This window comes from Grammomys surdaster, unplaced genomic scaffold, assembly GCF_004785775.1.
Source record: "Grammomys surdaster isolate TR1022 unplaced genomic scaffold, NIH_TR_1.0 66, whole genome shotgun sequence".
NCBI classification, from domain to species: domain Eukaryota; kingdom Metazoa; phylum Chordata; class Mammalia; order Rodentia; family Muridae; genus Grammomys; species Grammomys surdaster.
This window is the reverse complement of record NW_021604568.1, coordinates 218,167-244,865: the sequence shown is the minus strand read 5'-3', so window position 1 is coordinate 244,865 and position 26,699 is coordinate 218,167. Positions and strand designations below refer to the sequence as shown.

Below are 26,699 nucleotides of genomic sequence, written 5' to 3'. Positions count from 1 at the left end.
AACTTGGCCTCTTAGAACCTCTGAGTCAGGCCGAATGTGAACCAGCTCCTGTAGATGTTGGATGGTAGTTCCCTGTGTGATACTCAGGCCATTTCCCAGAGCACTCCTTCCCGTCTCTGGCTTCACCTGCAATTACTTCCTTCCTCTCCTCTCCAAGAGGCGGGGGTGTACAGTTCCCTCGAGGTTCCGACTCAAAGTTTCATGTAGTCAAAGTGGAACAAGTGGAGCGTACAGATGGCCTGTGGTTTTGCCAGTTTGCTTGTCACCCCTGTGACCGTGGTCTGCCTTTCCTAATCGTTGTATAATACCAATCACTTACTCTCTTGATGGGGTCAGATGCTCCCTGAGGTTGCCATGTGGTCTGTGATGTTCTGCGAGTTTTGTGGTTTCCTCCCCCAGGAATAAAGAGCAGGGAAAAAGGAAGCTTGCCTTCTTATTACATTCCCCCTTTCCCAAACTCACATAGTGCTGAGTCCCATCCAAAGACACACTGTAGGCTCCAGCCTCACCCTCACTGTGGTAATTTTAGATCAGGAAGCTGGACTCTGAGCAGTTTGGCAGGTATGGGGATATAGGAAGTAAGTGTGGAGTTGACTTAGCTCAGCTGCACATAAATACTTGGCTCTGAGCTCTGAGAAGTAGCATAGTCTGCACTCCTTTTCTGATTTTCCTGAAGGAGGGACGCCGGGCCTGCTAAAGCAAGCATGCTTCTCTGTTAGCCACAGATTCAGTTAGTTACGGCGAACCACAGTCAAAAATACCAAATGAAAACAATTATTAAGTATTAAATGAAAAATGTTAAATGGAAGCAAACAACACATTTTTTATTGAAATAACTTTTATATAATGAACTAACTTATTACAATGTTATAACTTTACCATTTTATAAGAGTCACTGTTGTCAGTTTACTGTGCCCAACTTATACATTAAACTTTATCAGAAGTATGTCTGTTTGTATAGAAAAGATATAGTTACTATACTGAGTATAATCTGTGGTTTAAGACATCTGTGGAGGGACTGGGGACACTGGATTCAGATGACGCCTTTGAGAGTCTTCCTAAAGATGTCCAGGCTGGTACGACCTTGCCTCTGCATGCAGACAGTGAGGTTTCTGTGTAGACTAAAGAGAGGTTCAGAGGACACTGTCGCGTGTGACCGGGCCTGTGTGGCCACCTTCCTGTTCTCTCATTACGGCAGAGTGTGAAAGTGCCCATCTGTGAACAGCACCTCCCTCTGTCTTGTAGTTCAGGGATCTTCACCAACGAGAGACCGCAGAAGCCGCCATTCTCTTCGGCACATCCCCGATGCGCCACATTGCCCCGCTTGCTTTTTGTTGTGAGAAGGGTGATCTGTAAGCTTGAGAGACCTTTCACAAACTCTTCTGTGAACCATGCCTTACTAACTGGCCAGAAGTCTGCTCAGCAACCCAAGCTTCATTTCCTAGAAGCAATGAGCCAGCTTCCTTCCATTGGGAGTTGTTTTCAGCTGACATAACTCATGCATTTACTCAGAACTTACCTTGCCTCTTCTCCCTAACTTCATGATGCTGGTGTACTGTTGTACAGATTAATTCTCATTGGTCGTAGATGTTTGAAGAGTAGGCATCGATGTAACTGGGTTCATCTCGTTCCTCCGCTGTAACCGTCTGCTTACGTTTACGCACTGCCCTGCAACTCCCTCAGAAGTCTTGGCTCTAACCCTCCCTTTTGGATCTTTCTTTCTCAGACATGGACCCTACAAAAATCTGCACTGGGAAAGGAACAGTGACCCTTCGGGCCTCGTCTTCCTACAGGGAAACCCCAAGCAGCAGCCCTGTGAGCCCCCAGGAATCTCCGAAGCATGAAAGCAAGTCAGGTGTGTTGCCCTGGAGTCTGGGAGTGGAGAGCAGAGGGTGGACGTCCTTGCGGTTCTGCAGGGGTGGGGAGAGGTGTTGTGAATTCATCAGCTACATCCTTCTTCAGAGGTCCCAGGACAGTGACTTCTGTCCCTTCTGTGATGATTAGTAGGTCAAGCCCTGATCTGGGAGAGATAGTCATGTGCTTTGGGTGAAGGCCCAGCTTAGTGTAACCTCTACTTTGATTGAGAAGAGTGCCCTGTTAGATGACCATTACTCTGAAGACTGTGTTGTGTGGATATAGGCAGCTCAGCATCTACAAGCACATGGGATAGGATGGTGATTAGACATCCCTAAGGTTCTGCCTACTTCTGTGGCTAGCTCTGACTTGGCCAGGTAGGGCTGGCTGAAGGAATCAGAGGCAAAAGTACAAGTGGCTACAAAGCATAGCTGCCAGGGGTATGGAAACAAACCCTGGGGCACAGGTGGTGGGGTAGGGACCAGGCTGTAGGGGAGGGAGGGTCACAAGAGCACTTCTAAGATCAGTGGTGAGCAAGAGCCAGGTCAAACCCGTGGACTCATGCACAGACCCTCTGCCCACCCTGAGCCCATAGACTGGGAACCCAGAGTACTTATCACATAGTGTTGGGACTTCACCTCTTCATTCTCGTAGATCTTTGTTTACATCCTGTCTCCCCTACCCAATGACTGGGCAGTCTGGGACAGTTGATTTTCTCTCTCAACCCTAAGACTTTTCATCTGTGTCATGGGATTGGTGGTACCTGCTACATGGGATTATTATAAGCAAGGAAGAGATGCAGGGTTTTAACAGGCCTGCTGGCATGGGATAAACTGTCACGTGTGAGATACCATTTAGATTAAGATTGGGATTGGGGTTATTTTGGCCTTCCCAGAGTATTCTACAGACTGTGTATTCTGCCATAGAGAAATGCTGACTTGTGGTTCCACAGATAGCTAGCTTGGGGCAGTTCGGTCTCTAATCACTCTATAGGGCTCTTATCCTCTGTGCATCACAGGTATCTCAAGTAGACAGGCAAGATGGGCCCAGCCCAGAGTGTCACTTGTGATGCCTGCTTGTCAGTCTGAGGTAGGGTCTTTGCTTTTGTGTTTTTGACAAGTTCTTAGACCACGCTGTGGAGCTGGCCCAGGGACCACATTTGAAAATGGCTACAGGAAATGGGGTTTTCTTTTCTCATGAAACCGGGAAGCTTAGCATATTCTTGGAATCAGAGTGTAAGGGAAATAGGACTTGCAACTTTTGGTACAGTGGGAAGCAGGTGTTGTGCCATGGTAGAATTATGTAGCATACAAAGGAGTAATGCTTGCATCTCCTCACACTCTGCATCAGCCACCTATAATGGGTACCACAGCAGATGCTCGAGGAAGATGAGCTAGAGTTTGAACACAAGCTCTTTACAGTGATGCGGCTCCCCAGGGAGGGTGTCTCTGTTCCTAGGCCTAGGGAAGGGCTTGAGCCTCCGCAGCAACTCGGTAGGCCCAGGTCTTCTTGGCTCTTGTGTCTAAGCCCGTACTTGATTCCTGACCCGCTGCAGTTTGCCATTCCCTTCTCTAAGAAAGATGCGGGCAAGAAGAAAGGCAAAATAATTTCTTCACAAGGCCAGAGGGTATGTGGGGAAGAGAGATTTCTAAAGAGAAAAAGCTAGTCAGGCCATCTTAACCTGCCAAGCCTTAGGCAGTGGAGAGGGAGCCTTGAGCTCCCTCTAGTGGTTGTAGCTGGCACTAATACAGAGCAGAGCTTTCCACTGTGGCGCTTGCTAGGATACTATGGTGCTACAGAATTATGTGTACAGCGGATGCGGATAAGGAGCACCGTCTCGTCCTATGGCTATTCCTACAAATTTATTCCAACAGATTTTATGGGAAAGAATTTCTACTTTCTTAGCAAGTCTTTAAAAGAAGCTTCTTAAAATGCAAATATTAGGAAGAACTGGTGGGTTATTAAAAAGTGGCAGCTATAGTTCCATCTTATACTAATTGTCTTCCCCCTGGGAAGTTAGTCATCGGCGCCACATCAGCATTTGCACACTACCTGTGCTCTCATCTCTACCGCCTCCATCCATTCCTGTGTCTCTCCATGTTGCTGCCTGTTTGTTTGGACTGGAAGCTCCGTTTAGACGTATTTCCAGCCACTGTTCTGACTCCTCCTCTTATGAGAGGCAGTATAGTTAGACGGCCGCAGAGTCTCCTCTCTCTTGGCCTTGGCACTTACTGTCTTTGGAACATGGACAAATTCATCAACCTTAGATGGCTTTAGTTTTCTCATCTATACATTGGACAGTATCCTACTGGAGTTGGTGACATTAAATGGGCTCCCTCATATCAAGCGTTCCGCACAGGCCTGTCATGATAACCCTTGTTGTTACTATGGGACAGGAGGCTTGCTACAGGTTGAATCCTGTCAGTTAGAAGGCATGAGGTTCTGGGCCAGGCGTGAGGGCAGTGTGGATGGAGGACAGGGTCAAGGGTCAAGGGTCATCGAGAGAATGAGATAGCAGGGCTTGGTGTGAGACTCAGGGACTCTAGCTGACCAGCTGGTTTTCTAGGTGGAGGAATTTGTGAAAGATGTCGGAAAGGGAGGGTCAATTCCATTATCATCTGCGTTGAGATAATAACTTTTCCTGGTAAGAGAAGGACTTCCAGAAGAAATGTCTAGGAGGCATTTGGAAATGTAAGCCTGCAGTATGAATATAGGAGTCTTGTGCACCCACACGAACTCCAGGAGGCTCAAAAGCATGTGTGAGCATGAAACAAGAGGATAAGAAGCTGGGACCCTTAAAGGTCCCCAATTTAAATTCACTGTTCAGGTTCCTGCTTTAAAATATAATTTAAATTATGATTAAGTTAAATTTAATTTATTTTTAATTCTATTTTTAATTATGTGTATATGTATGTCGCCATGTAGGTGTGTGCCTCTTTGTAGGTGTATATACATAAGTGCAGGTGTCTGTAGAGAACAGAGGTGACACATTCTGTTGAACCTGGAGTTATAGGTGGTTGCAAGCTGCTCCCCAGCCCAGTGTAGGTGCTTAGAACTGAGCAGGGGTTCTTTGAAAGAGCAGCAAGGAGTTCAGCTACTGCACCATTTCTCTTCTTCCAAAGTCCTGCCTTTGAGTGGTAGCTGGACCTCAGGTCCCTGATCAATAACCTCATCTCTGAAGGACTTTGGACCTTGGGATTAGAATCATGTGGAATGGAAATGGTTTTAGTACTGACTCCCTTGGCCTGGGAGGAGCCTTATTATTTCTCTGTGTTTCCTGCTCTTATCACACAGCCATGTCTGGGTGTTTGCTGTGTCAATTCTGAGCAACCCCACCAGTGCCCTAGACCTGTGTGGTTCTCTTTTTACTCTTGGAAGTCTGCAGTGGTGGTGGGTGAAATTCCCAGTTCCTTTCTGGTGTGATCTGGAGATCCTGTACCTTGTTACCCTGTATGCGAGGCCCTAACTCAGGCTTCAGGCTCCTGGTTAGCAGTTCCTTGCAATCTAGGTGCTGTGCTAGTTACTACCTCCGGTGTTTGCTACAAAACTATCCTCAGACAGAATGACTCTTGGAGCCACAGTCAACTCATTTCCTTTCTTGTGATTCTCACGTTTGCTCTCCTGATTGGCGGCAGCAAAAATCTTATAAATTAGATTCTCTTTTCCCATGAAATCAGTGTTTTGTTTTGCTTTTGTTGTTGTTGTTTGTTTTGCTTTTGAGACAGGGTTTCTCTTGTGTAGCCCCAAATGAAATCATTGAGTATATGTGTGAGAGTTAAGGCCAACTGAAAAGTTAGAGGAAAGGACCTCTTGAGACATCACCATCCCTTCTGACACCCAGATGCAAATTTAGGGTATTCCTCAAAACACCCCAGGCTTAGTGCTAATGCTAGAAGGGTCTAGTGTGTTTATTGAAGGAAAAGGAAAGAGATTAAAATCAGCCCAGGGAAGTTCATGATAGAGTCTGAAGAGGTACAACATATCCCCGACAGATTACTTCCCAACAGTCGATGTGTGAGCCCCAGAGCAGAGAGCCACTATCTTCCTCAAAGACTCATCTCTACTCTAGTAGGCAATGAAGCTGTTGCTGACCCAAAGCCCTGATTCTAAACCATATTGCTGTTCTTCAAGACCTCCGACAAACAAGACCTTCCTATTTGATGTAACATTCCAGGGACTGGGCAGTTATCTATAGAAGCCCAGGGTAAAGACCAAACTTTTTTTTTTAAATCGTTTATTTTATTTATTTACATTTAAAATGTTGCCTACCCCAGTCCCCCCTCTAAAAGCCCCTCATCCTGTTTCCCCCTTCACCTCTAAGAGGGTGCTCTCCCACCCACCCACTTACTCTTTACCCCTCTAGCATTCCCATATGCTGGGGAAACAAGCCTCCACAGCACCAAGCGCCTCCCCTCCCAATGATGCTGGATAAGGACATCCTCTGCTACATATGTAGCTGGAGTCCTGGGTCCCTCCATGTGTACTCTTTGGCTGGTGGTTTAGTCCCTGGGAGCTCTGAGGGGTCAGGTTAGTTGATATTGTTGTTCTTCCTATGAGGTTGCAATCCCTTCAGCTTCTTCATTCTTGTTCCTACCTCTTCCATTGGGGTCCCTGGGCTCAGTCTGATGGTTGGTTGTCTGTGAGTATCTGCATCTGTCGTAGTCAGATGCTGGCGGAGCCTCTCAGAGGACAGCCATACCAGGCTCCGGTCTGCCAGCACTTCTTGGCATCAGCAATAGTGTCATGGTTTGGTGTCTGCAGATGGGATGGATCCCACGATGGGACGGACTCTGGATGGACTTCCTTCAAGGACTAAACCTTTTTTTTCATGATATTAAATTCTCCACTGGATATTATAAATAGAAAAGTACAAGTAAGGTTTTGAACATGCATAGACCTGCTTTGAGCACATCATCTACCTCAGAGCATGTTCCAGACCACGTTGAGTCTGACTTGGTAAAAAGTATCTTAAGGTCCCAAGAAAAACTATTTTTAGAAAATAAGCAGGAAACCAAAAACAAAGTTAGAAAAGAAATAAAATAATAGTTGGTATCTGAAGGCTTCTAGGCATGGGCCAGAGAAATCCATAAAGAGCAGGTAGGATAAAAGGCACAGCAGACTATGTCTTTTACACAGAAAGACTGTTTTCAGGCTGCAAATCTGTCTAGAAGCCAGCCTTCCGTTTTATTGGAGGAAGCCTTTTGACAATCTCTTCCATCAGGAGTCAGTAATTGATGACTATGTATGTAAAACTTCACCTCGAGCACTCAGATATAATTGGCCCTGGGCTGCTACCAACCCTCCAGATTCAAAAGAAAGGATAATGGAAGAGGGCTGACAACCTGCCAGAGCTATGCTCTCCTTCAGTAGGGACCAAGCTGCTGATGGAGAGCCTGGGAACTAACCTTTTTAACACAGTGAAGAAAATGGTTTTGAAGATTTGGAATGAGGGGGGGAAAATGATCCGAGTCATTTCCCAAGGACAGTATGGCTTTGAATTTATTAAATGGAGGGATCACATACTGTAATTTATATCTTTGTGGATTTTCCTATGTTTTGAGCTACATGTGGTGGTGTATACCTATAATCTCACCACTAAGGAGATAGAAGCAGGAGGATTGCTGAGAGTTTGAGGTCAGCCTGGGCTATACATCAAATCCCACTATATATATCCATCAGCTGGAACTATATAGTAAGACTCTGTTTAAAAAAACAGGGCTGTGGAGATGGCTCCATGCTTTCTGTGCAAATACAAGGGCCTGAGCTTGGGTCCCCAGCACCCATGTAAGAGCCCAGCATAGTTGTTCATGCCTATAACCCCAGTGCTGGAGTGGAGGGAGAGGCAGGAGAATCTGGGGCTTCTGGGTGAGCAGCCTAATTGAATCAGTGAGTGCCAAGTTTACTGAGAGACCTTGTTTCACAAAACAAGATGGATAGAAACTGAGGAAGTATATTGAGTGGTAGACCTCTAGCTTCCACATGCATACACACAGGCAAACATACGAGTATACATATATATTTCTTACATTGACATAAAACATACAAAAAACAAAACCATAACACACACACACCTTATAATTTATATCTGTGGGGATTTCTCTCCCTGTGTTTTGGATTCCAGTTTTATAAAGTCCCTATATTATAAATGCCATATAATTTAATATTTTTAGGTTTATTTTATGTATATGAATGTTTTCCCTCCATGCATATATGTGTAGTGTGTGTGCATGTGCCTGCAGAGGTCAGAAAAGGACATTAGATTTTGTGGAACTGGAGTTATGGATGATTGTAAACCACCATGTTGTTGTGCTTGGGGTGGGCGTGGGAGGTCACATAGTTTGAAAGAAAACTGACTAGTTGGGAATCGAGCCTGGGTTCTCTACAAGTGCAACAAGTGCTCTTAACCACTGAGCCATCTCTCCAGCCCCTTCGGTTGACTTAGTCCTGTGACTCAGCAAAGAGTCCATGTCTGTTTTGCAGATAAGGATGCGCAGTCGACAAGGCAGAGGATTTGAACTCACAGGAGGTGATCCAATAGTATGAGGATGGCTTCCTTATAGCGCCTATAGCTTTAGAAGGATGATCACTTCTAGATTTTTATGACCCGTCTGTTTTCCAGTGTGGCTTGAATAGAACCAACCCAACAGGAAAAAAGTAGGCAGAAGAATGTGTCCCCAAGTCTGTGTGCTGCATTTACCTCTGTCACCAAGGAGCCCCTCACTTGAAGCCTATTGCTGTTTGGTGTATATATAAACCTAATACATTCGAAAAGTGGCCTGGCAAGGGGTGTCTGGAAATAGCAACTGGGAAAACAAGAGGGAACATTAAAAGTGATAGAGTGAAGAGGATGAGGGCCATTGTCACAGAATGTCTCTAGTGTTCTTGGGTTGGCTGCATACATGAAGTTCTCTGGGCCAGGCATGGGGCTAGCAGTGAGTATTGAATGTGGTCACCTTCACATGCCTGATCTCAGATTCCTTGGCAGCCTTTGGCGGAGGACATTGGGGAGGGATTATAGTTTACAGATAAGAAATTCGAACTTTGGTGTGGTTAACATACTCATTCTGGTTACACAAGCCAGTTCAGTGTGATAACACTAACATTCATGAAACACATGCCCTGGGAGGGTTCAATGGGTGGCTGCTGGAGAAGACAGACAGCTAGGAACTGTCTATTAGGGAGTGGCAGAGATCTAATGGGTAACCCACTACAAGAGTATATAACTGTCACCTTAAAATTCTGCATTTTGGGGATGTGATAGTAGGTTGTCGTGCTCCCCATAGGGTATTTTAAAGATAATATTTGTGTTAATTCTTTGAGAATATCCTACAGTCTATGTTGATCTTCTTCACTTTCCCACTTCCTGTTAGATCCACCCCCTCGCCCTTCCCACCCAATGTTGTGGTCATCCTACCTAAGGTCATACTCTTACAGAATGTTGAGTAACTCCTCAACTTCGTTACACCTCCCACACTCCAAACTTAGATTTTCCCTGGCTTTAGCCTACTTTGGGTCTTGTGAATGGTGTTGGAATTGCCATGTCCATGACATGCAGTTGTTCAGTTACTCAGGAAGGTTCTGTGTCCTTGGAGTCAGGCACCACCTCTAGATCTTTGAGTTTTTCTACTTCCTCTTCAGAGATGATCTCTGAGCCTTGGGTGTCCCAAAATAAGGAGATATATAAAATATATATATATATTTTTTACACTGTGCCTTCTGTCAGTTGTTAGAGTGTAGGGTGTGTGGACTGCCACTATTAGCATTGCTGGGAACTGTTAGAAATGCAAACTCTTGGGTCTCCATCTCTTACTGATAAATACTGAGTAAGTCTCATCAATCTGGATTTACCAAGGCTTCTCCCTGACTGATGCAGCTTGACCATGCCATTTGTGGGATGCAAGACACCTCTCCTTTTGCTTTGATGCCCTCTGGCCTCCAGTATCTCCCTACTACTGATGCAGTTGGCAGCCATGGATGTTGGTCAGGGTACTGTACTGCTTTGTCCCTTCCCGTGTAAGGCTTTCTGCTCTGGGCAAATGACCTCTCTGTTTTCTCATTCATGAAGTACACTGAGCATTTAATTAAATACTAAATAGGTGTAAAGTGTAACTATGTCTGGCATCTGGAAGGTCCTTAATAAATGTTTGCTCATCTTAACATCTGGAAAGACACCATTGGTCTGAGAGACCCACACCCAAGGCTTGGACTGGACTACAGTGTAGGCCCTCTTTTGTGTTTGCAGGAGTGTGAAAAGAAGTTCTGTCAGAGAACAGAAGGGAGGTAAAGGATTGTTAGAGTAGGGGTGGCCAAACTGGCCGTGAGCACAATTTAGCCTACTGGCTAATTGGAATCCCACAAATGCCTGTAACTTGTGTTTTAAATGGCTGGTAGAAAAATGCAGAGAAGAGTGATATTACATGCTACATGAAAGCTGTATAAAATTTGAAATTTAATGTCCATCAAGAAGGGTGTTTGGAAGCACAGCCCATTCCTTTCTGGATTATCTGTGCCTGTTTGTTGCTGTGGTGCTCAGTCACATGCAAAGTCACTGGGTCATATTTGAAGTGCTTGAGTTCAGAAATATTTCAGATCTGTTTCTTTTAGATTTTGGAGTGTTTGCATTCTAAATAGTATGTTATGGAAGGAACCCAGGCCTAAACATGAGATTCATTTGTGTGTCACGTAACTTCATACATGTAGCCTATTATACTTTTAGCACACTTAAGTTTTGACTATGATCTGTTATGTGAAATCAAATCAGGAGTGGACTTTTCTAATAAAAATTTTTTATTAGATTTATTTGTGTATGCTTATCCCCCCCCCCCCACTTCCCTTTGGCAGAGGCCAGAAGAGGGCAGGGCATCCAATCTCTTGGTGCTGGAGTTACAGACATTTGTGGGATTCCTGACTTGTTATGTGGGTACTGGGATCTGAACTCTGCTTGCCATGATTGTGTAACAAAACTCTCTTAACTTCTGAGCCATCTCTCCAGCCCACATTGCCAATGTGCTTGTACTTTCATTTAATGTGATGGAGACATTCAGGATCCAAAAACAAACAAACAAACAAACAAACAAACAAAACCCACCAAACAAAAGCATGCTACTGAGGCTTCCTTCAGTCAGCCTCTAGGGCCCATTAACCCAGCCTGCTAAGGCACAGTCCTTCTGAGCCTACAGCAGGCTTGGGGGTGGGGACTGGACAGCAGAGAGTTCTGTTGCCTTTCAGTCTGTAAAGTAAGAATGTCAAGGAACAATTGTTTCTTCATTCCTGTGAATGTAGTCTTGTGTTCTCAAAGGTCAGCGCCTGTGAACATCATGGTCTCAAGTGGGTTCCTATGGTGATTGGGCCTTCTTGACTGAGGGTCTTTTGTGTCAGATGAGGGCCACTGATTTTCATCGGTCAGTGTGTTTCATGCTTGCTTCCCGCAAACATAACTGGTTCTGTTTTTCCTTCTTTGTTTTCATCCTTCTTGCTCCTCGCACAGGCCTGGAGCCAGAGGACCCTTCAGCAGGTATGGTTTTTCTTGCCTTCTTACCTTCTGTGCCTTGGGGCACCAGGGACCCTTGAATTAGTGGGAAGCCAGTGGGTGTTACCTGTGAATGATGGGGTTTGTTTGTGTTTTTCTTGCCTCAGATGAATGGAAACTTTCTTCCAGTGCTGATGCTAATGGCAACGCCCAGCCCTCCCCACTTGCTGCCAAGGGCTATAGAAGTGTGCATCCCAGCCTTTCTGCTGACAAGCCCCAGGTAGGTGTGTGCATGCAAATGGGGTGGAGACTTGTTGTCCATTCTCAAGTTTGGCAGCCCAAGTTTGTGCCTTCCAGCTGGATGGTGGAGTAGGGATCCCGACTCTGATCATCTCTGGAATAGCTTTCTTAGGAGGAGAGTTGGGAGTCAGTAAAAACAAGGGAATGGGATGAGGCTGGTCCATGTGGGTGTTAGAAATAGGCCTGCTGTTCTCTAGGCTTGATATACGCGTGGAAAGATTCTAAAAGACGGAATTTATTTAGCCTTGAACAGGTAGGAGAAAGTCTGAGCTTAGTTTTTTTTTTAAAAGATTTATTTAACTATATATATGAGTATACCATTGCTCTCTTCAGAGATACCAGAAGAGGACATCAGACCCCATTATAGATGGTTGTCAGCCACCATGTGGTTGCTGGGAATTGAACTCAGGACCTCTGGAAGAGCATTCGGTGCTCTTAACCACTGAGCCATCTCTCCAGCCCCTGAGCTTAGTTTTAAGAAACTGTTTAGAGCATAGTATTCAGATGAGCGTCTCTGGTGTTATCTCACTAACTTTCTAAAGCTGAGACTTTCAGAGTTTGAGTGACTGTAATGTGACAGGTTAATATCAGCTATTTGTGGCCAGACCTTAAGTCCCTAGCCCAAAGGCCTTAGAACAGCAATTGCAATGGCACCACAGGCTGGATTCAGAGTCAGATCTGCTCTGCTATAGAACACCCCCATATCCCCCTGCCCGACAGCCGTACCACCCTGGATAGGCACATTCTGATCGTGGAAGCTGAGCAGGGTTAGGCCTTGGTAGTGCTTGTGTGACAGACACTCTTCTAAAGCTATACAGTTTGGTGCAGGGGGTGAGTTTATTTTGGTTGTTGCTCTTAGGTGGTTTTCCACCTTGTTTTTCTGCTTCTCACTATACTTTGCTATTTTGATAAAAGGAATAGATTCTATCTTTCCAGTGGTATATGAAAGATGTTTTATAAGGTGGAGTCACTTACGTGGAATGGAGCCATCTTCCTTATAGGAGGTGCTGATGCTCAAATGATCCCTGGATGGTACAGGCTCCTGTGTGTCCTTCTGAAGTGGTCCTAAAACATACAAGGAACTCAGATGGGATCTTCTCTCTGTGTAGACCTGTCTCCCTGGTCTACAGTTTGTCGCTCATCTTCTTGTGATGAGCAGCACCATTAAGCCGTTCTGCCTCCTGCCAGGACTTATCTCCTCAGTTTCAGCTTTGTACACGTAGGCCCTGGTTAGAGCCAGGCACTGTGAATAGGCCTGGCTTCCTGTAGGTCACTTGTCTGTTAAATGGCTTGTCATAATTTTCCCATTTGTGAAAGCTTCTGTGTGTATAATGTGCTGTGTGTGGTATTAGCACTTCCTTTGCAGCCGTCTCAAGGATGGATGCTATTGCTCTGCTCAGATTAGAACACAGCCAGCATCCAGTCAAAGCAGGCGTTGAAGTACACTGTCTTTCACCATCAGTGGCTGAGCCCAAAGGCTAACCCTCCAATGCCTCTTGGTTTCGTGAACACAAAAAAGCAAGGGCTAGGCTGGAGTTGTATTTCAGGGGTGAAACACTTGCCTAGTATGTACAAGGCCCAGGACTTATTTCCTAGCACTGCATAAATAAATATCACATGGGAGGTAAAGATGATTCTATTTAACACAACTTTATTGTACACCTGTACCCAGACCAGTGTGCTGAACACTGCCGTCGGAGAGTTGATAAGGGGAGCTTTATAGTAGGGTTGAGCATCCTGTGATGTGTCCACCAGCCTGTGTTAGGATCTGTTTGTTACTCAACTTCACATCTCCTACACTGTCTTCAGGGAGACAGGCAAATAGCTGACATAGGACATGTATTCTGCAGTTCAGTGTTAGATTTGCCATTTGAATGTCAAGAACTTTGTGTCTTGTATTACTTTGCAGATTTATTTTCTGAAAGTAAACATGACTTCTTAGCTGTGTAGTGCTTGCTATAATTACTCACTGGCTTCAATAAAGGCAAGGCGGGCAGGGCAGCTTCTTGGGCTTTGTTCTGGCTCTATGGAGTTTATGGATCTGTTGGCAGAACATCTTCCCTTAAGGACTCAGTTAGGATCCAAAAGATAGATGGGCTAGGTGGAAATCCTGTGTCCTGCCTGCCTGGGCTTACTCCTCCCAACCCTCCTCCCGTTCCCATGGCCAGGGAACCAGTGTCCCTTTCTGTGATGTCATCATCAGCATGGTAGTCCCAGTAGAGCTGAGGCTTGGAAGTTTCTGAAATAGAAACTATGAACACACCACATGTTCTAAGACGTATCCTTCTCCCATTGACACACTTTCTAAAAAGATAGTTGAGTTTTATCTGTGGACAGTGGGTAGGGTAGGCTACAGTACTTAAAACTAAGCAAAAAGCTACTTACTCCTTTCTGTTCTTGCTCAGTCCAACTCCAGCTCCTTCTTTAGAGTTAAAAGAAGCCCCAGGACAGGAAGTCCTTTGACTCTGTGTGTATTGTGGACACTCTGGGGAAGTGTCCTCTCTGTAAGGTTACAACCCCAGGAAGACTTGTGCCTGACATCATGCAGTCCTGGTACCGTACATGGCCATGACTGATTAAGTTTGAAAATCATCGAAGCAGCTTTCTATCTTTGGACAAGAAGACGTCACATACAAGAGACTCTGGTCCAAAGTTAAAGTGAACCTGAGCCAATATCAGAATGGCTTTCTGCTTGCTTCTCGTCTGCCCTGCCAGCTTCCTTGACAGTCTCAATGGTGGAAGCTAGTTCAGTTGTCGTTTCTGGAGGTTGTCAGACTACAAAGTGTTCTAGCACTCACTCCAAGCTCATCAAACCGAAGAGCTGATGTGACAGGTTTTACTCTTGCTATATACTAGAGGGGCTCTTTGTTGTAGATTTTGGGCTGCTATAAATGGCCACACTTCACTGGCACTACTGTGGATGTGGTGGATAAGACACAGACCTGGTTAACTGAGAATACTTAAATAGTCGTCTCTATACCCAGACTGTTATTTCAAACTTGTGCTTGAGGTGTAGGCTGTTGACTGTTTCTGGATGATAGTCTAATCTAGACCCCCCCCTCCCCCCCCCCCCAAAAAAAAGACTTTTTTCACTTTCTTAACTAGTAGCCCTTTCTAATGACCCCTCCCTTTCCCATATATATTCTACAAAGTATAAAAGCTAAATAAAAACTGGCCTCAATGTGGGCAGTTACCTGCATATGAGCATTCAGATATGCTCACCTGTGTGTGCCCATACAAAGACAAAAGAAGTGGTTTCCTCAGTTGCCATCTGTCTGTAAGACAGACAGAAACCTTAAGACAGGGTTTTTCACTGATTCACAAGCTTGCTGTTTCAGCCAGGTAGGCTGGCCAGTGAACTCTAGGATCCCCCTGTCTGTACACCACATTGTTAGGGTTACAGGAATGTACAATCATGCCAAGCTTTTTCTTTGAGTCCTTGGGATTTGAACTCAGGCCTTAAGCTTGCACAGCAGGTGCTCTTACTCATGGAGCCGTCTTCTGTAGCTCTTCCTCATTTTTGGTCACAACATATCTGTCAGATGTTCACCAACTTGTAGTCCCTCTCACTGCAGTTAGAGGAGACTTCTGGTTTTGTTCTCATATGGAATCTGAAGATCAGGGCCAGCCAGCGAGCAAAGTCTGGGCACATTGGTACTGCTCCTCTGGGAGTCTCGTTCCCAGGTGAGCCACTGGTTGGCTGAGGAGGATCAGGCTAAAGAGTCAGCCAGCCTCCTATCCCTCTTCCTCACTGAGGTCCATGGAAGAAAGGTTGAACAGAGAGGGATGAAGGATGAGGGATAAGTTTCAACTCTGTAACTCTGAGCCTGTTACCAGAGCTTTGTTCTTATGGTGTGGCTAAAGTTGATCACCCAAGTATAAAAATGATTGCCTGTGCATGGTGGTAAACTGGCTGAATAAACCAGACTCATCCCAACCCCATAGGCTAATTACATGCCCATGTGCCTCAGAAGTGGGAGACTACATGTTCTTTAATTCCATGCCCCCTTATTTGTTCTGGGGATTGAACTTGGAGCCTTGAACATGCTGGGTAAACTGAGTCATATCCTTCAGCTATGTTCTTAGTGATTGATTCTATCGTTCTATTATTTCTTCTGAGAGAAGAGTGCACATGGACTTAAAGCTTTTAATGCCCTCCCCTAAGTGAACTCTGTATGCTGGTGGAAACAAGAACAGAATCAGGGACTCAAGGGAGACATCTGCCTCCTGTGAACACACACATAGAAGACCCTTCCATTTCTCCTTTTCCTAGAGGGAAAGAATTAAAGTAACTCAGACAAGTCCAGTGAACTTAAACTTTTAAAGGGAAAGGCCTCAACAGGAGTCTTGAGGAAGGGAGGTCGGGAAGCAAAGAGGACTCGGCTCAGGGGCTTCCTCTGCTGGCAGATAGGCCCACAGGCAGGATGCAGGCAGACTAGCATTGGTGATGGAGCTGGCTTCGCCTCCCTGGCTTGTGAGTCAGGCCAGCCCTGCAGGTAAGTGAGGCAGTCCTCAGAGCTGCCCGGACTACAGCCGTGGGCATCAGAAGGATTTGCTTACAGTCCTATCAAGAGTTGTTTGTCTTTTATTATGCTGTGCTGCTGTTTCTAACGGTGCTTCTCTCCATCTCCCCCCTCCCTTTTTCTCTCTGTTTTGATGTCATGTCTTGAAACCACTACTAAAGGTTCTGTCTCTCCCATGCCTTCCTTTCCCTCAAGAGGACCGCTTTGCATGGCAGTCCCCCACCATCCACCGAAACTACAAGGACTCCCTTTACATGAGCTCACCAAAGCCTTACATCCCACCCAGCACCCCCAGCCAACAGAACCCCTCACTGCCTCCCCCCATCTCTGTTCCGCTGAGAGCTAGGTTGGCTCCCAAAAATGCATCATGTCCTGGTTCATTGCTTTTTGGGTCCATGGGCCTTGAAGTATCCTCCCAACCTCACCAACACTATATAGCCTCCAGATTAGTGTACAATAAGAGTGTGAGCTCTAACCCACGTCATGAGGCCGCAGGGAGTAAACAGGTCAGCAGCTTATATGTCCCATGTTTATCCAGTAACATTTGCCGGGCAACATCGGAAAACTACTCTCCTGTTGCACGTAACTCAGCCCCAGACACTCCCTCAGAGGCTGCAGGCACCCGGGCACCAGCTCCCAGCCTTGTCCCTGGCACAGCCACAGCCAGCACAGGAAAACCACCCCCTGCTCCTCCTCCTGACCCTCCCAAGCTATTCTTTGACAACCACAAAGATGCCGGTAACCACGGTGAGAATCCCACACTGGGGACATGGGCCTCGTTCCCAGATGCAGTGAGGCCTCCCAGGCTAGGCCCCCAGGTTACCTCTGATCCCGAAAACCAGAAGAACAAAGAAACTTACCTTTTGCAGCCGTGTTATCCAGCCAAGGCAAGAAACTAGGAATGCTTGTGTGTCTTCTACACTGTCTCTCTCAGAACCGGTTTAAGTGGCTTACTCGTTCTTTGGGGTTCCCTACCCTCTCTCTCCTCACTAGTGTTACAGTACTTGAATACTTGAATTCTTCTATCTAACCCTCTCAGCACAGCCTCTCCTGTCTCCCTGGCTCTTGTCTGTAAATGTCTCAGTATGCCAGATCGTGGAACTCATAGACTAATAACAATGTGGTGAGGATGTTTAAGTCTTACGACAAAGTGCTAAAGAAACTGCATTTGCTCCCAAGCTTGTGGGCCCCGGGGCAGTTTTGTGGGGTTAAACACTGTCTGCTTGCCCGCCTGCCTCTTCTGTTGTCTGTTCTCCTTCTCTCTCATAAAGTGTTAAAAGGATTCAAAAATAGATGGATGGAAAGTGAACTTGGATGGGGCTCCCTCTGTGTCATAGAGTATCAGGAGGCCAGCTGGCTAGCACTGGTTAGCACTGACTGTCTCATGTACTCTGAGGAAAGGGCACTGATTAAATATTTCTTGAAGTGCATCACTGCATGTCCACGCGCAACTGTTTAAATGTGGAATTCCTGTCTCTCTGCCGTCCCCTCTGCGTAACTCGTAACAACCCTTATTTCCCACAGGATGCCACCTCCTCCAGCCCAGCCCCGTCTGAGGTAATAGTTGTCCCTCTCTACCTGGTTAATACTGACAGAGGGCAAGGGCAAGAAGGCACTGCCAGAACTCCAGCATCTCTGGGGCCACTTGGCTGCATCCACACTGTCCCGGCGACCACCCCTGCTGCCTCACCTCTGACCTTCCCGACACTAGATGATTTCATTCCCCCTCATCTGCAGAGGCGGCCCCACCACAGCCAGCCAGCCAGTGCTTGTGGCTCCCTCTCCCCTGCTAGCCAGACGCCACCACCCTCACCACCGCCTCCGCTGGTCCCTCCCGTACCGGAGGACCTCCACAGAGGCTTGGAGCCTGACCTCCCAGGAGCTGTCTCAAGTACCGTAAGCTTGCTGGACCCCCTTCCCCATGGCTACCCTGAATGTCTGCTCCTGACAGTAAACCCCTCCCTTTCTCACTGAAGTACTAAGTTCTGAGGCGGCCTGGGCCACTGTGCTTGTATGATGGCTGGATCTGTGTCTGCTGTCCCCAAGAGCATGTCTCCCATGTGCATCCTATGGCCACCTATGACTGCTCTTGCCTTTTAAAAACCCTCTCTCCTCTGCTCTGTTGGCAATGCACGTCTTTATGATGGAAATTTGTCTTCCCTCTGAGAAGTATCTGTGATCTTTACCTCACCTGGTCCTGATCTTCGTAGGTCAGGACAGATAAAACATTGAAGGCTGAGGAAAGCTGTGGAAAGCCACAGACAGGTATGATGATAGGAAACGAGGAATAAGAGAGGTTATGAGGAGGAAACGTTTTATCCTTTGGCTGATTTCATAAAGTGGACTCTCTTTTAAACAGAAGTAGAGAGAGGGAGAGAAAGAAAGGAGGGGGTGTTTAATTGAGCAAATGGATCTGAAAACCGATATGTTAAGCCTTTCTCACAAGACATAGTTGCTAGGGACCCTGAAGAGGAGTCCACTGTGGTTTTGGTGGCAAACTTACATATCAGTAACTGGGAAATTTAAAAGTCTTCACTGTTCAGTGTGAGTCTCTTTATAGATAGCCCAGCTGCTTCTGGCTCAGTATGTCTCCTCCTCCCCTAGGAGCCCAGAGCGAAAGAATCTGAATGGACATCATAAGTCGTAGTGTGAGGACACTTGCTGGCCCTGGGTTCAGTACCCACTCCTATGATAGGGACTCATGGTTCAGCCCAGCATAGAGGAAGTGCCTGGTTCCTGTTAGCTACATTATTGAGGACTTATCCTAGTGAATGAAGAAGTTAAAGTAACTGCTTAGTGATGGCTCCATCTTAGCATGTTCTAAGCAACTAGGTTCCACAGGTGCACTTACAACAAGCCAGGGCTCCTGCTTTCAGATGATCTGGAGGAGTTCAGTAGACTACACCCACTCTCAAGGGTGGTGCCCATGGGATCATCTGAGCGCTGGAGAAGTCTGGTTTATATACCATGGATTTGATTGAGTGGGACTGATAAGGGGCAGGGGCCTCTCACTTGGTTGCAGGTATCAAAGGGGTTTTGATGTTGGAGCCGTAAACACCACTATTGACGTACAGTGAGCTGAGTATCATGTGTTTTGCTGATGGAACTGAACATTTATTTACTAGCATCCTTTGCTGGAAGAAGTATGCCCATGAAACTTGGTTAAATGGCTTGTTAAGCTGGATCAAGTCAGAGAACAGGAAGGAAACTTCCTATTTGGCTTAGTGGGAGAATTGTAATGAGGTGCCAAACACACAAAAGCTTGGAACTGTTATGTCATGGGCTGGGCCTCTTCTCGAACCTCCAGATGCAGCCCAGTGCAGTTATAGAGCAGGAGCAAGCCAGATTGAATCATGAGTTTGGATCTCCTACTTTGAGCTTTGCAGCTCATCTCTGTTGCACACTGATATACTCTATGCCTCCTAGCTGAACCCCTAGTGGATTAGAAGGCATTCTGGTTTAGGATGCACACATATCTTGCCAATGTATTGCAAGTAGAATGAGTCTTACCAGAGTGTACTCGCGTGGCTGTGAGCCCTTCTGGTGTGTACCTACTGTTAAGCATTTGTAGCTCTGTTTGCATATTGAATTTGGTTTTTGTGTGCCAAGACAGATTAGTTGGGACAGTGTATACAGTTTATCCAACTGGCCTAATTGTTTTGGAATAAACTTTCCAGATGTTGACTTAGTAATGTTTGTTGCTTTTGGCTTTAGGTATCAGAGTAAGAGATTAAAAGCAGATTGCTTGATTTCCCCTTCCAGATGCCCAGTAGGTAGCATCCAGGCCATAAGTTGATACAACAAACCCCTCAAGCCTTGGGAAAAGATCTTACTCACAAGGTTGAGCCCATAGAAGTGGCTTTCTAGAGAACATTTAAAAGAGAGTTCAACCAGAGTACTGGTCACAAAGGCCCTACTGTGTGTTAGAGCTGTCCAGGGTTCTGATACCAATGCCTCTCCTGATGAGGATGCATTCTGTTGTCACAGAACTTAGTTCCCTCACACCCTTGCTGGTAGCTAGCTAGCTTCTGTCACTTTCATAGTGTTGTTGTTATTTTGTTTTGTTTTTGAGCAATTTTCAGGGCATTGTGTTATGTGGTGACAGGAGAGAGAGATATTGTCTTTGTCTTGCAGGTGTATGCTGGTACACCCAGTAGGTGGTCTCTGAGCATAGTTGTTTCAAAAATAGCCATCAAAATCTTGTTCTTAAATCCTTTTAAGAATGCCAACTTGGCAAGCTTAGTGGCACATGCCTAGAGGCAAGTAGATCTCTGAGTTTGAGGCTAGCCTGATCTACATAGGAAATTTCAAGCTAGCCTGGGCTATATAGGGGACTCTATCTTTGAAAAAAGAATGCTACCCTGGGGCTGAGCATATGGAGTTCTTGCCTAGCATGGGCTTAGCCCTAAGTTTAGTCCCCAGAAGTGGGGCACAGGGATTGCCATCTCTTAAGATTTGGAAGATATAAAACAAAAACTTTTCAGAACCTCTAAGTGTGGTGGAGGGAACATTTGCCAGTCAATGCCCTATTTTAGGGTCCTATTTTTCATTTGTTTCAGAAGATGGGCGTCATCCCTTTGTCATTTTATAAAGGCATGTGTGATTTGTCGATGTGTCTGGTGGGAGTTGCAGGTTTTAAAGTCAAGATTCTCCCATGGCTTTGTTCAAGGATTTTTGTTGTTCTGACACTGAAGTGAAGAAGAGATGTCCCAGCAGGATAGGATCCTACTCGGCTGAAATTGCTCAGCGCTTCTCTGACTACTCAGTGATGTTCAGAGTAACTGTCCATGACAAAGGGGTTCCTCTTTCTTCTTACACCAGTGCCTTGTCTGACATCTCTCTAGAGGGTGCCTGACTTTTCCCACTCACACCAGCTCTTGTGCTTAAATCGCACTTGGAATTGCATGAGTTTTGCATGTTATTCTATTTTGGTTTGAGTTTGCTTTTGCAGTAACCAGATTGATACCCAACTATTACTAGGTGAAAATAATGGACGATCCTGAGACTCTCAGCAACAGTTACTGACATGCCTTCTCTTCCCCCTTACTAATACCAACAAGGAGAACAAATTTCCAGATTCAACTTCTAACTGGAATTGACTCACTGGTTACATTTTCTTTTCTAATTAAGGTCTTTGTAGAGATGTTCATTCCCTCTTCTTACTAAGCCTTAATTCTAGATGTCTTGTATTTATACTTCTTCTTAATGTTTTGTTTTTCAGGGTGGTCCTTTAGTAAATGAAGTTTCTTCTTCCCACATTGAAACCGATTCCCAAGCCTTCCCTCCAACAAGCAGACCTTCGTCTGCCTACCCCTCCACCACCATCGTCAACCCCACCATTGTGCTCCTGCAGCACAATCGAGGTAAGGCAGCCACCTGCGGGGTGCTGGAGTCAGCAGCTCCAACCATGATGTCTAGGACAAGAAATTCCTTCTTCAAAAAAGTTTCCCCAACCCTGCCCCGGGCTATCTGCCCTACTTCCTCATAGGACCCAGAGAGCAGCCTTAACAGGGAGACAGAGGACCCTGATTTGTAATAATGTCAGGTATCTATATACGCTGGGCTGGTTCATGGCCATTTGTGATACCTTGGTTTTTTGTGGTTATTTGCAAACAGTTCATGCACAAAAGTGGATGAACTCTGTATCTCTTGGTTCTTTATCAAGCATGTGGCTCTTAAGTATCAAGTATGTCTCTTAAGTGCTGACATAAATGACTAACTAGTTCAGAGTAATAAGTTCCTAGAAAGTGCAGTTTTGAATACTAACTTTCAAAAGAGGAAACACTGAATGAATACATGATTGTCTACAATGTAAAGGATGCTTTTGTGCCTCTGTAACAGAGGCTTCTAGACTTTCTTCTGGTTATTGGCTACACCTCTTCTCATAGTGGCATCCTCTGTAACCTAGATTTGTATGTCTGTTTGCACTGATTCCACATGGCCCACGTAGCTCTGCTGTTTAGGGGTTCTGTTTGGTTCCTATAGTTTCTCTGGCTGTTCTTGTTGGTCCTGCTGCATCTATCTCTGAAAGAGCCTTGGGCATCGGTAAAATCCAAGAGCTTTGAAGTAGTCACTGTATAGCTTTATCTTCCTGCTTTAAAATTAAGGCAGTGGTTTTGAATCCCAACTTTTCCATTTTGGAGTTGTACAGAGGAATAAACTTTGCATTTATGAAAATCCTTTTGCAACATGAAATGGGACATTTTCAGGCCATCTCCCAGGAAAGGGCTCTTCTACATTGAATTGAAGGAACACTGCAGGGCTGTGTACTGTCTGTAACTCAAAGCTTGGTTCCAAACCCTCTTTCCTTGACACCCTTCTCACTCACTTCCCTGCTCTTCCCTTAGAGGAGATGGGGCTACAGTCCAATTTCCATTGCTTTCCATACTGAAGAGAGGTTTCTCTTTTCTGCTTCTAACTGGAAAAATAGATGCATTAAAACATTTTCTCTCACTTTAAATGTTTGCCCAAATGTTTACATGGTGGCTTCAGTGGTTTCAGGCTGTTTTTGTCATTGTTGTTTTTGCACTATGTGGCCCTGGTATTCTTTCTCAGGACAGAAGGGCCCTCCATCCAAGCTCCCATTCTCCTTCTGCCCTGACACCCTCTCTGGCAGCAGCTCCCTTTGCCAGTGTCTATCATGCAGAACAAAGGAAAATGCAGAAAAAAGCAATAGCTTCTCTGTGAACTTCTTCATGACTCATTATTCTAAAAAAGCAAGTTAGTTCCCAGAAAGAAAGGCAGTTTCTTAAAAAACGGGATTTATTCCCAAGGCAGCTTGGTTTTTGGGAAATGCCAAGCGTAATGTCAGCTGCTTTTGCCAAGTCCCTCTGACAACACCTACAGGGACATTTTCAGGCACCAAAATGCCTGACTTCCCTCTTTGTTTCTCCCTTGAATGAGTGAATTTCTCTTATTCATCAAAGAGGACTTTTGGTTCCTGTTTTTCTCTTGACCAAGTTCTGCCTTTGGTTTAAAATTAGGATTGTGCAGAGCAAAGCACATCCTTCAGAAAAGTCTGTGCGTAATGATGCTACAGGGCTTGTTTTGTTTTTTAATTAGCTAGCGGTTTCCCGTAAGGAGAAAAACCATGGGTTCATCCCAGGTAGGGCTGGGTCGGTAGGGAAGAGTGAGAGTGTGTGCCCATCAGTGGGGTTTGGGTCAAGTGTTCTGCCCCTGCTTTGGAATGTACCCACCCTGGCATCTCTGCTTCTCTTCACAGAAGAACAATTTCTTAACTGTGGCAAAGTTTCCTAAGCGGTGATAACTTTACTCTATATCTAAATTTCTGCTTTAGTCATCCTTAAAAAAAAAAGTTCCTTTATTTTTCTGTCTAGACTGTCACAGGGCCTAGTTTGTTAATGATTCTGTCTCCCCTGGCCAACCTCCTGACCCTAGGGGACACCAGGCTCTGAGCCTCTGGCCTAGCTCTGGTGGTTGTGAACAGCACTGTCCCCTTTCAACTCGTTCTTAAACCTTCACACCAGTGTGTTCCGGGCGTTGTTCACCCTCGGTCAGTGAAGAAAGGGCTCAACTTGGGAAACTTACAGAGCTGAAAGCGGCACATGGTCCCCTGCTCGAGGCCTTTCAGCCTTTACTGTGTGTTGGATCGTGAGAGTCTGGTTAGCTTACAGTTTACATTCAGAAGCTCTGGGGATGGGGTAGGAGAACGAGGTTCCAGAGTTTTAGGAAGTTTGCCATTGTGGTTGGCTGTGGACCACCTTGGACAGCAAAATCTCCATGGTTCCCAGACATGTCTGTGGACAGGAAGGATCAGAGTGTCATCCCAGTGCTGGTGACTGAAAAACACCTGCTGCCGCCTGTATGGCATTCTGTGAGAACAGCTATTTTGCCTTTGAAGCAGAAGCAACAGGATCTTCTCGGTTGCTTACACTTGCTTCTGCTGGCAAAGGATGGCCCTGCCTGGCACCTTGCAGAATAGAGCATGGCACCCATAAATTCATTTAGATACTAGAGTACTCTGACACCACAGGTGAAGAAATGGAAGCCAAGAGGTTACTACTCTATTGGTCTTTGTCATCTGGCAAGTTGCCAGCAGAGCCAAGCCCAGAACTCCACTGGTCCACTAATTCAGCTGGTGTGAGTCCCATGTATGAAGCTGAGGTGGACAGCTGCCGTGTCCAGTGGCCTTGAGCTCCCATGCTGCTCTGTTTACTTCTGCTCCATACTAATTCTAGCACAGAATAGGAATGTGGCCCCTAGGGACAGTGACAGTGTGCATGGGCCAGCATGGTCTATTTTTATCTCTCTGGTTGCTTGCTGTTTAGCAGCTGTAGAAGGTAAAGGTTACTTCTGGGCTTATCACATAGTGCACACAGGATGCTGCCAACACGACATTGGCCTCCCCTCCACGTGATGACCCAGGAGAGTGAGCAACTGCATTCAATACAGCAGCGACTAGATCACGAGGGTTGGAAAGAACTGTAGACTCTGAGCTGGAGATCTTGCTTCTAGAACCCTATGGTTTTCAGTGTTACCTTGAGTAATCTAAGACCCTTATCCTGGTGAGGTCGCTTTGCTCATGCTGATTATTTTTAGACTTTCTCCATTACCCTGGAATAGGCAGATGTTTGGTGACTAAGCTACAGTACTGAGGATCTTCATTGAGGAAAATAGCTGTACCTAACAGCGAGGCTGTTGCTAAGAAGATTTCAAGTGGTAGATGAAAAGACTCTTACAACGGGGTTGGCATTGGCAAGCTCAGGAGCTGGCAGTCGCCATGTCCCCGATTGTTCTCATAGCTCTGCCAGAAGGTACCGAGTCTGGTATGTTAAGAGGTCCATGTGAGGTGGGAAGGGTCATAAGTGAAGAGGTCACCTTGAGACAAGATGGGAAGTCCTAGAACACTTTGGTGGGCCGAAGACCTGGTGCAGATCTGTAGTTGGGGAGCTGGGGAACCTCTTGGCTGGATCATTGGAGCTACATCTTGACTACTGCCTCAGCTGGGGCGTGTATTTTAACATCCAAGCCCAGAAGACAGCAAGGACCAGAGTATTTGGTCCTAATTAATCATTCTGGGGCTTCTCTGTCTCACCAGGTGCTGCATAAATACTACTTACATTGTGTTCTTTTCTTTCATCACAGAACAGCAAAAACGACTCAGTAGTCTTTCAGGTAGGTGAGCAATCTATTTATTTACCTGATAACTTCTGATCCTGTTCAAGTGGTGTCCAGTCAACACTGTCTTCTGAATTTTCCTGTGTGTTGATTGACAGACCACAGGGATAATGGGAACAGGAGTAGTTTCTATACCCTGAAGCAGACATATCCATGAAACACAATAGTAAACGTGCCTTGTGGAACTGTGTAGCATGTACCCAGGTGCTCAGACCAGACCATGCACTGACCAAAGGGGCTTTGTTGAGGCAGACTTATGGAAGGCCTCTGAGGAGCACCTGGTTGTTTGTCTCAAATGAATCAGGTGTTGGGAAATGTGAGAAGTTCTTCCCTTTTGGGTGACTGCCAGTAGATGGATGGCCCTGGGTGACAAGTCTAAATGAGAACCCCCAGACCCACACAGTGCTTGAAGCTGCCAGTTGAGCTTGAGCAGGCGTCCATACCTCCTAGAAGGCTTGTTGAGATTCACTTCCAGAGGGTCAGATTTAATGGACAAGAATGATATTTTTGGATCCCAAGAAGCTGATGCTTCCTTCCCTACTGACTACACCTTTAGTTAGAGAGTAATTGCCAAGTTCCACAATGGTGGAGGGACTACAAATATAGTCAGTTGTCAAGACTCACCCCCAAGAGGGTATGCAGGATGAGACAGTGCTGGGCTGGGGATCCTTGGGAAACTCAGGGATGGAAGTATTCAGTCATTCCATGCTGCTTCCAACCCTGGTTTTCATACTCCAGTTCATTTCTGTGAAGGAAGAAAGTGGTCATGCCTTCCAGATTGTTGTGACGCTCATGGGAGATTCTGCGAATGAGTAGCTGTGCCCCGAGCTCTGTGCTAAGTGCTTAGTAGACACAAGGCACCATCGTCTTCAGGTGCTTGCAATGAGTCTGGTGCAGAGTCAGCCTCTGGGGCTGCATAAGGGAGCCGTGCTGTATGTACATCAGTAACTAATGGTGTGGCATGATGGCTTGCCACTGTTCTTTGGTCATGGGCACCTTGGGAGGGTCTAATGAAGGCAGTTGATTCAGTCTCCTGACAAAGCCAGTGTGTACACAGGGCACACAGAGCAAAGGCTCATGGGCTTCAGCATTAAGAACCCCTGATCCAATGAGTAACTGAAGCCACCAGTTTTTTGAGCAGCTGCTACATGGTTTCTGCATGACTTTAGCATACCGCTGCCCTTGTGATTTGGGCAGAGCCTGAGTCGGGAGGACATGGGGTTCTCACACCCTCTCAACTTTATCAGGACTTGGCTACAGGACCAGAACAGGCTGTGGTTAAGCTCAAGGTGCCCTTCACAGCCTTGCCTTGAATCATTAGGTTCCAGCCCACTTTCCACTGGCCAGCCCAAGTGACTGTGGTAACACACACACACACACACACACACACACACACACACACACACACACACACA

At 46.0% G+C, this 26,699-nt stretch overlaps 1 protein-coding gene across 20 annotated transcripts in view; it reads left to right on the top strand.

Annotated features, from left to right (window-relative positions):
* Sorbs1 (sorbin and SH3 domain containing 1) overlaps positions 1-26,699 on the top strand; it is a 221,586-nt gene that overhangs the window by 119,132 nt on the left and 75,755 nt on the right. For 11 of the 20 annotated variants that reach the window (XM_028772825.1, XM_028772783.1, XM_028772776.1 and 8 more), the window contains 5 exons: positions 1,727-1,855; positions 11,491-11,603; positions 17,671-18,042; positions 21,368-21,509; positions 25,252-25,281. In XM_028772825.1, the coding sequence (XP_028628658.1) occupies positions 1,727-1,855; positions 11,491-11,603; positions 17,671-18,042; positions 21,368-21,509; positions 25,252-25,281 (786 nt within the window). The remainder of the gene's footprint in view (positions 1-1,726; positions 1,856-11,490; positions 11,604-17,670; positions 18,043-21,367; positions 21,510-25,251; positions 25,282-26,699) is intronic. The other 9 variants (XM_028772869.1, XM_028772852.1, XM_028772838.1 and 6 more) reach the window with 5 other exon arrangements.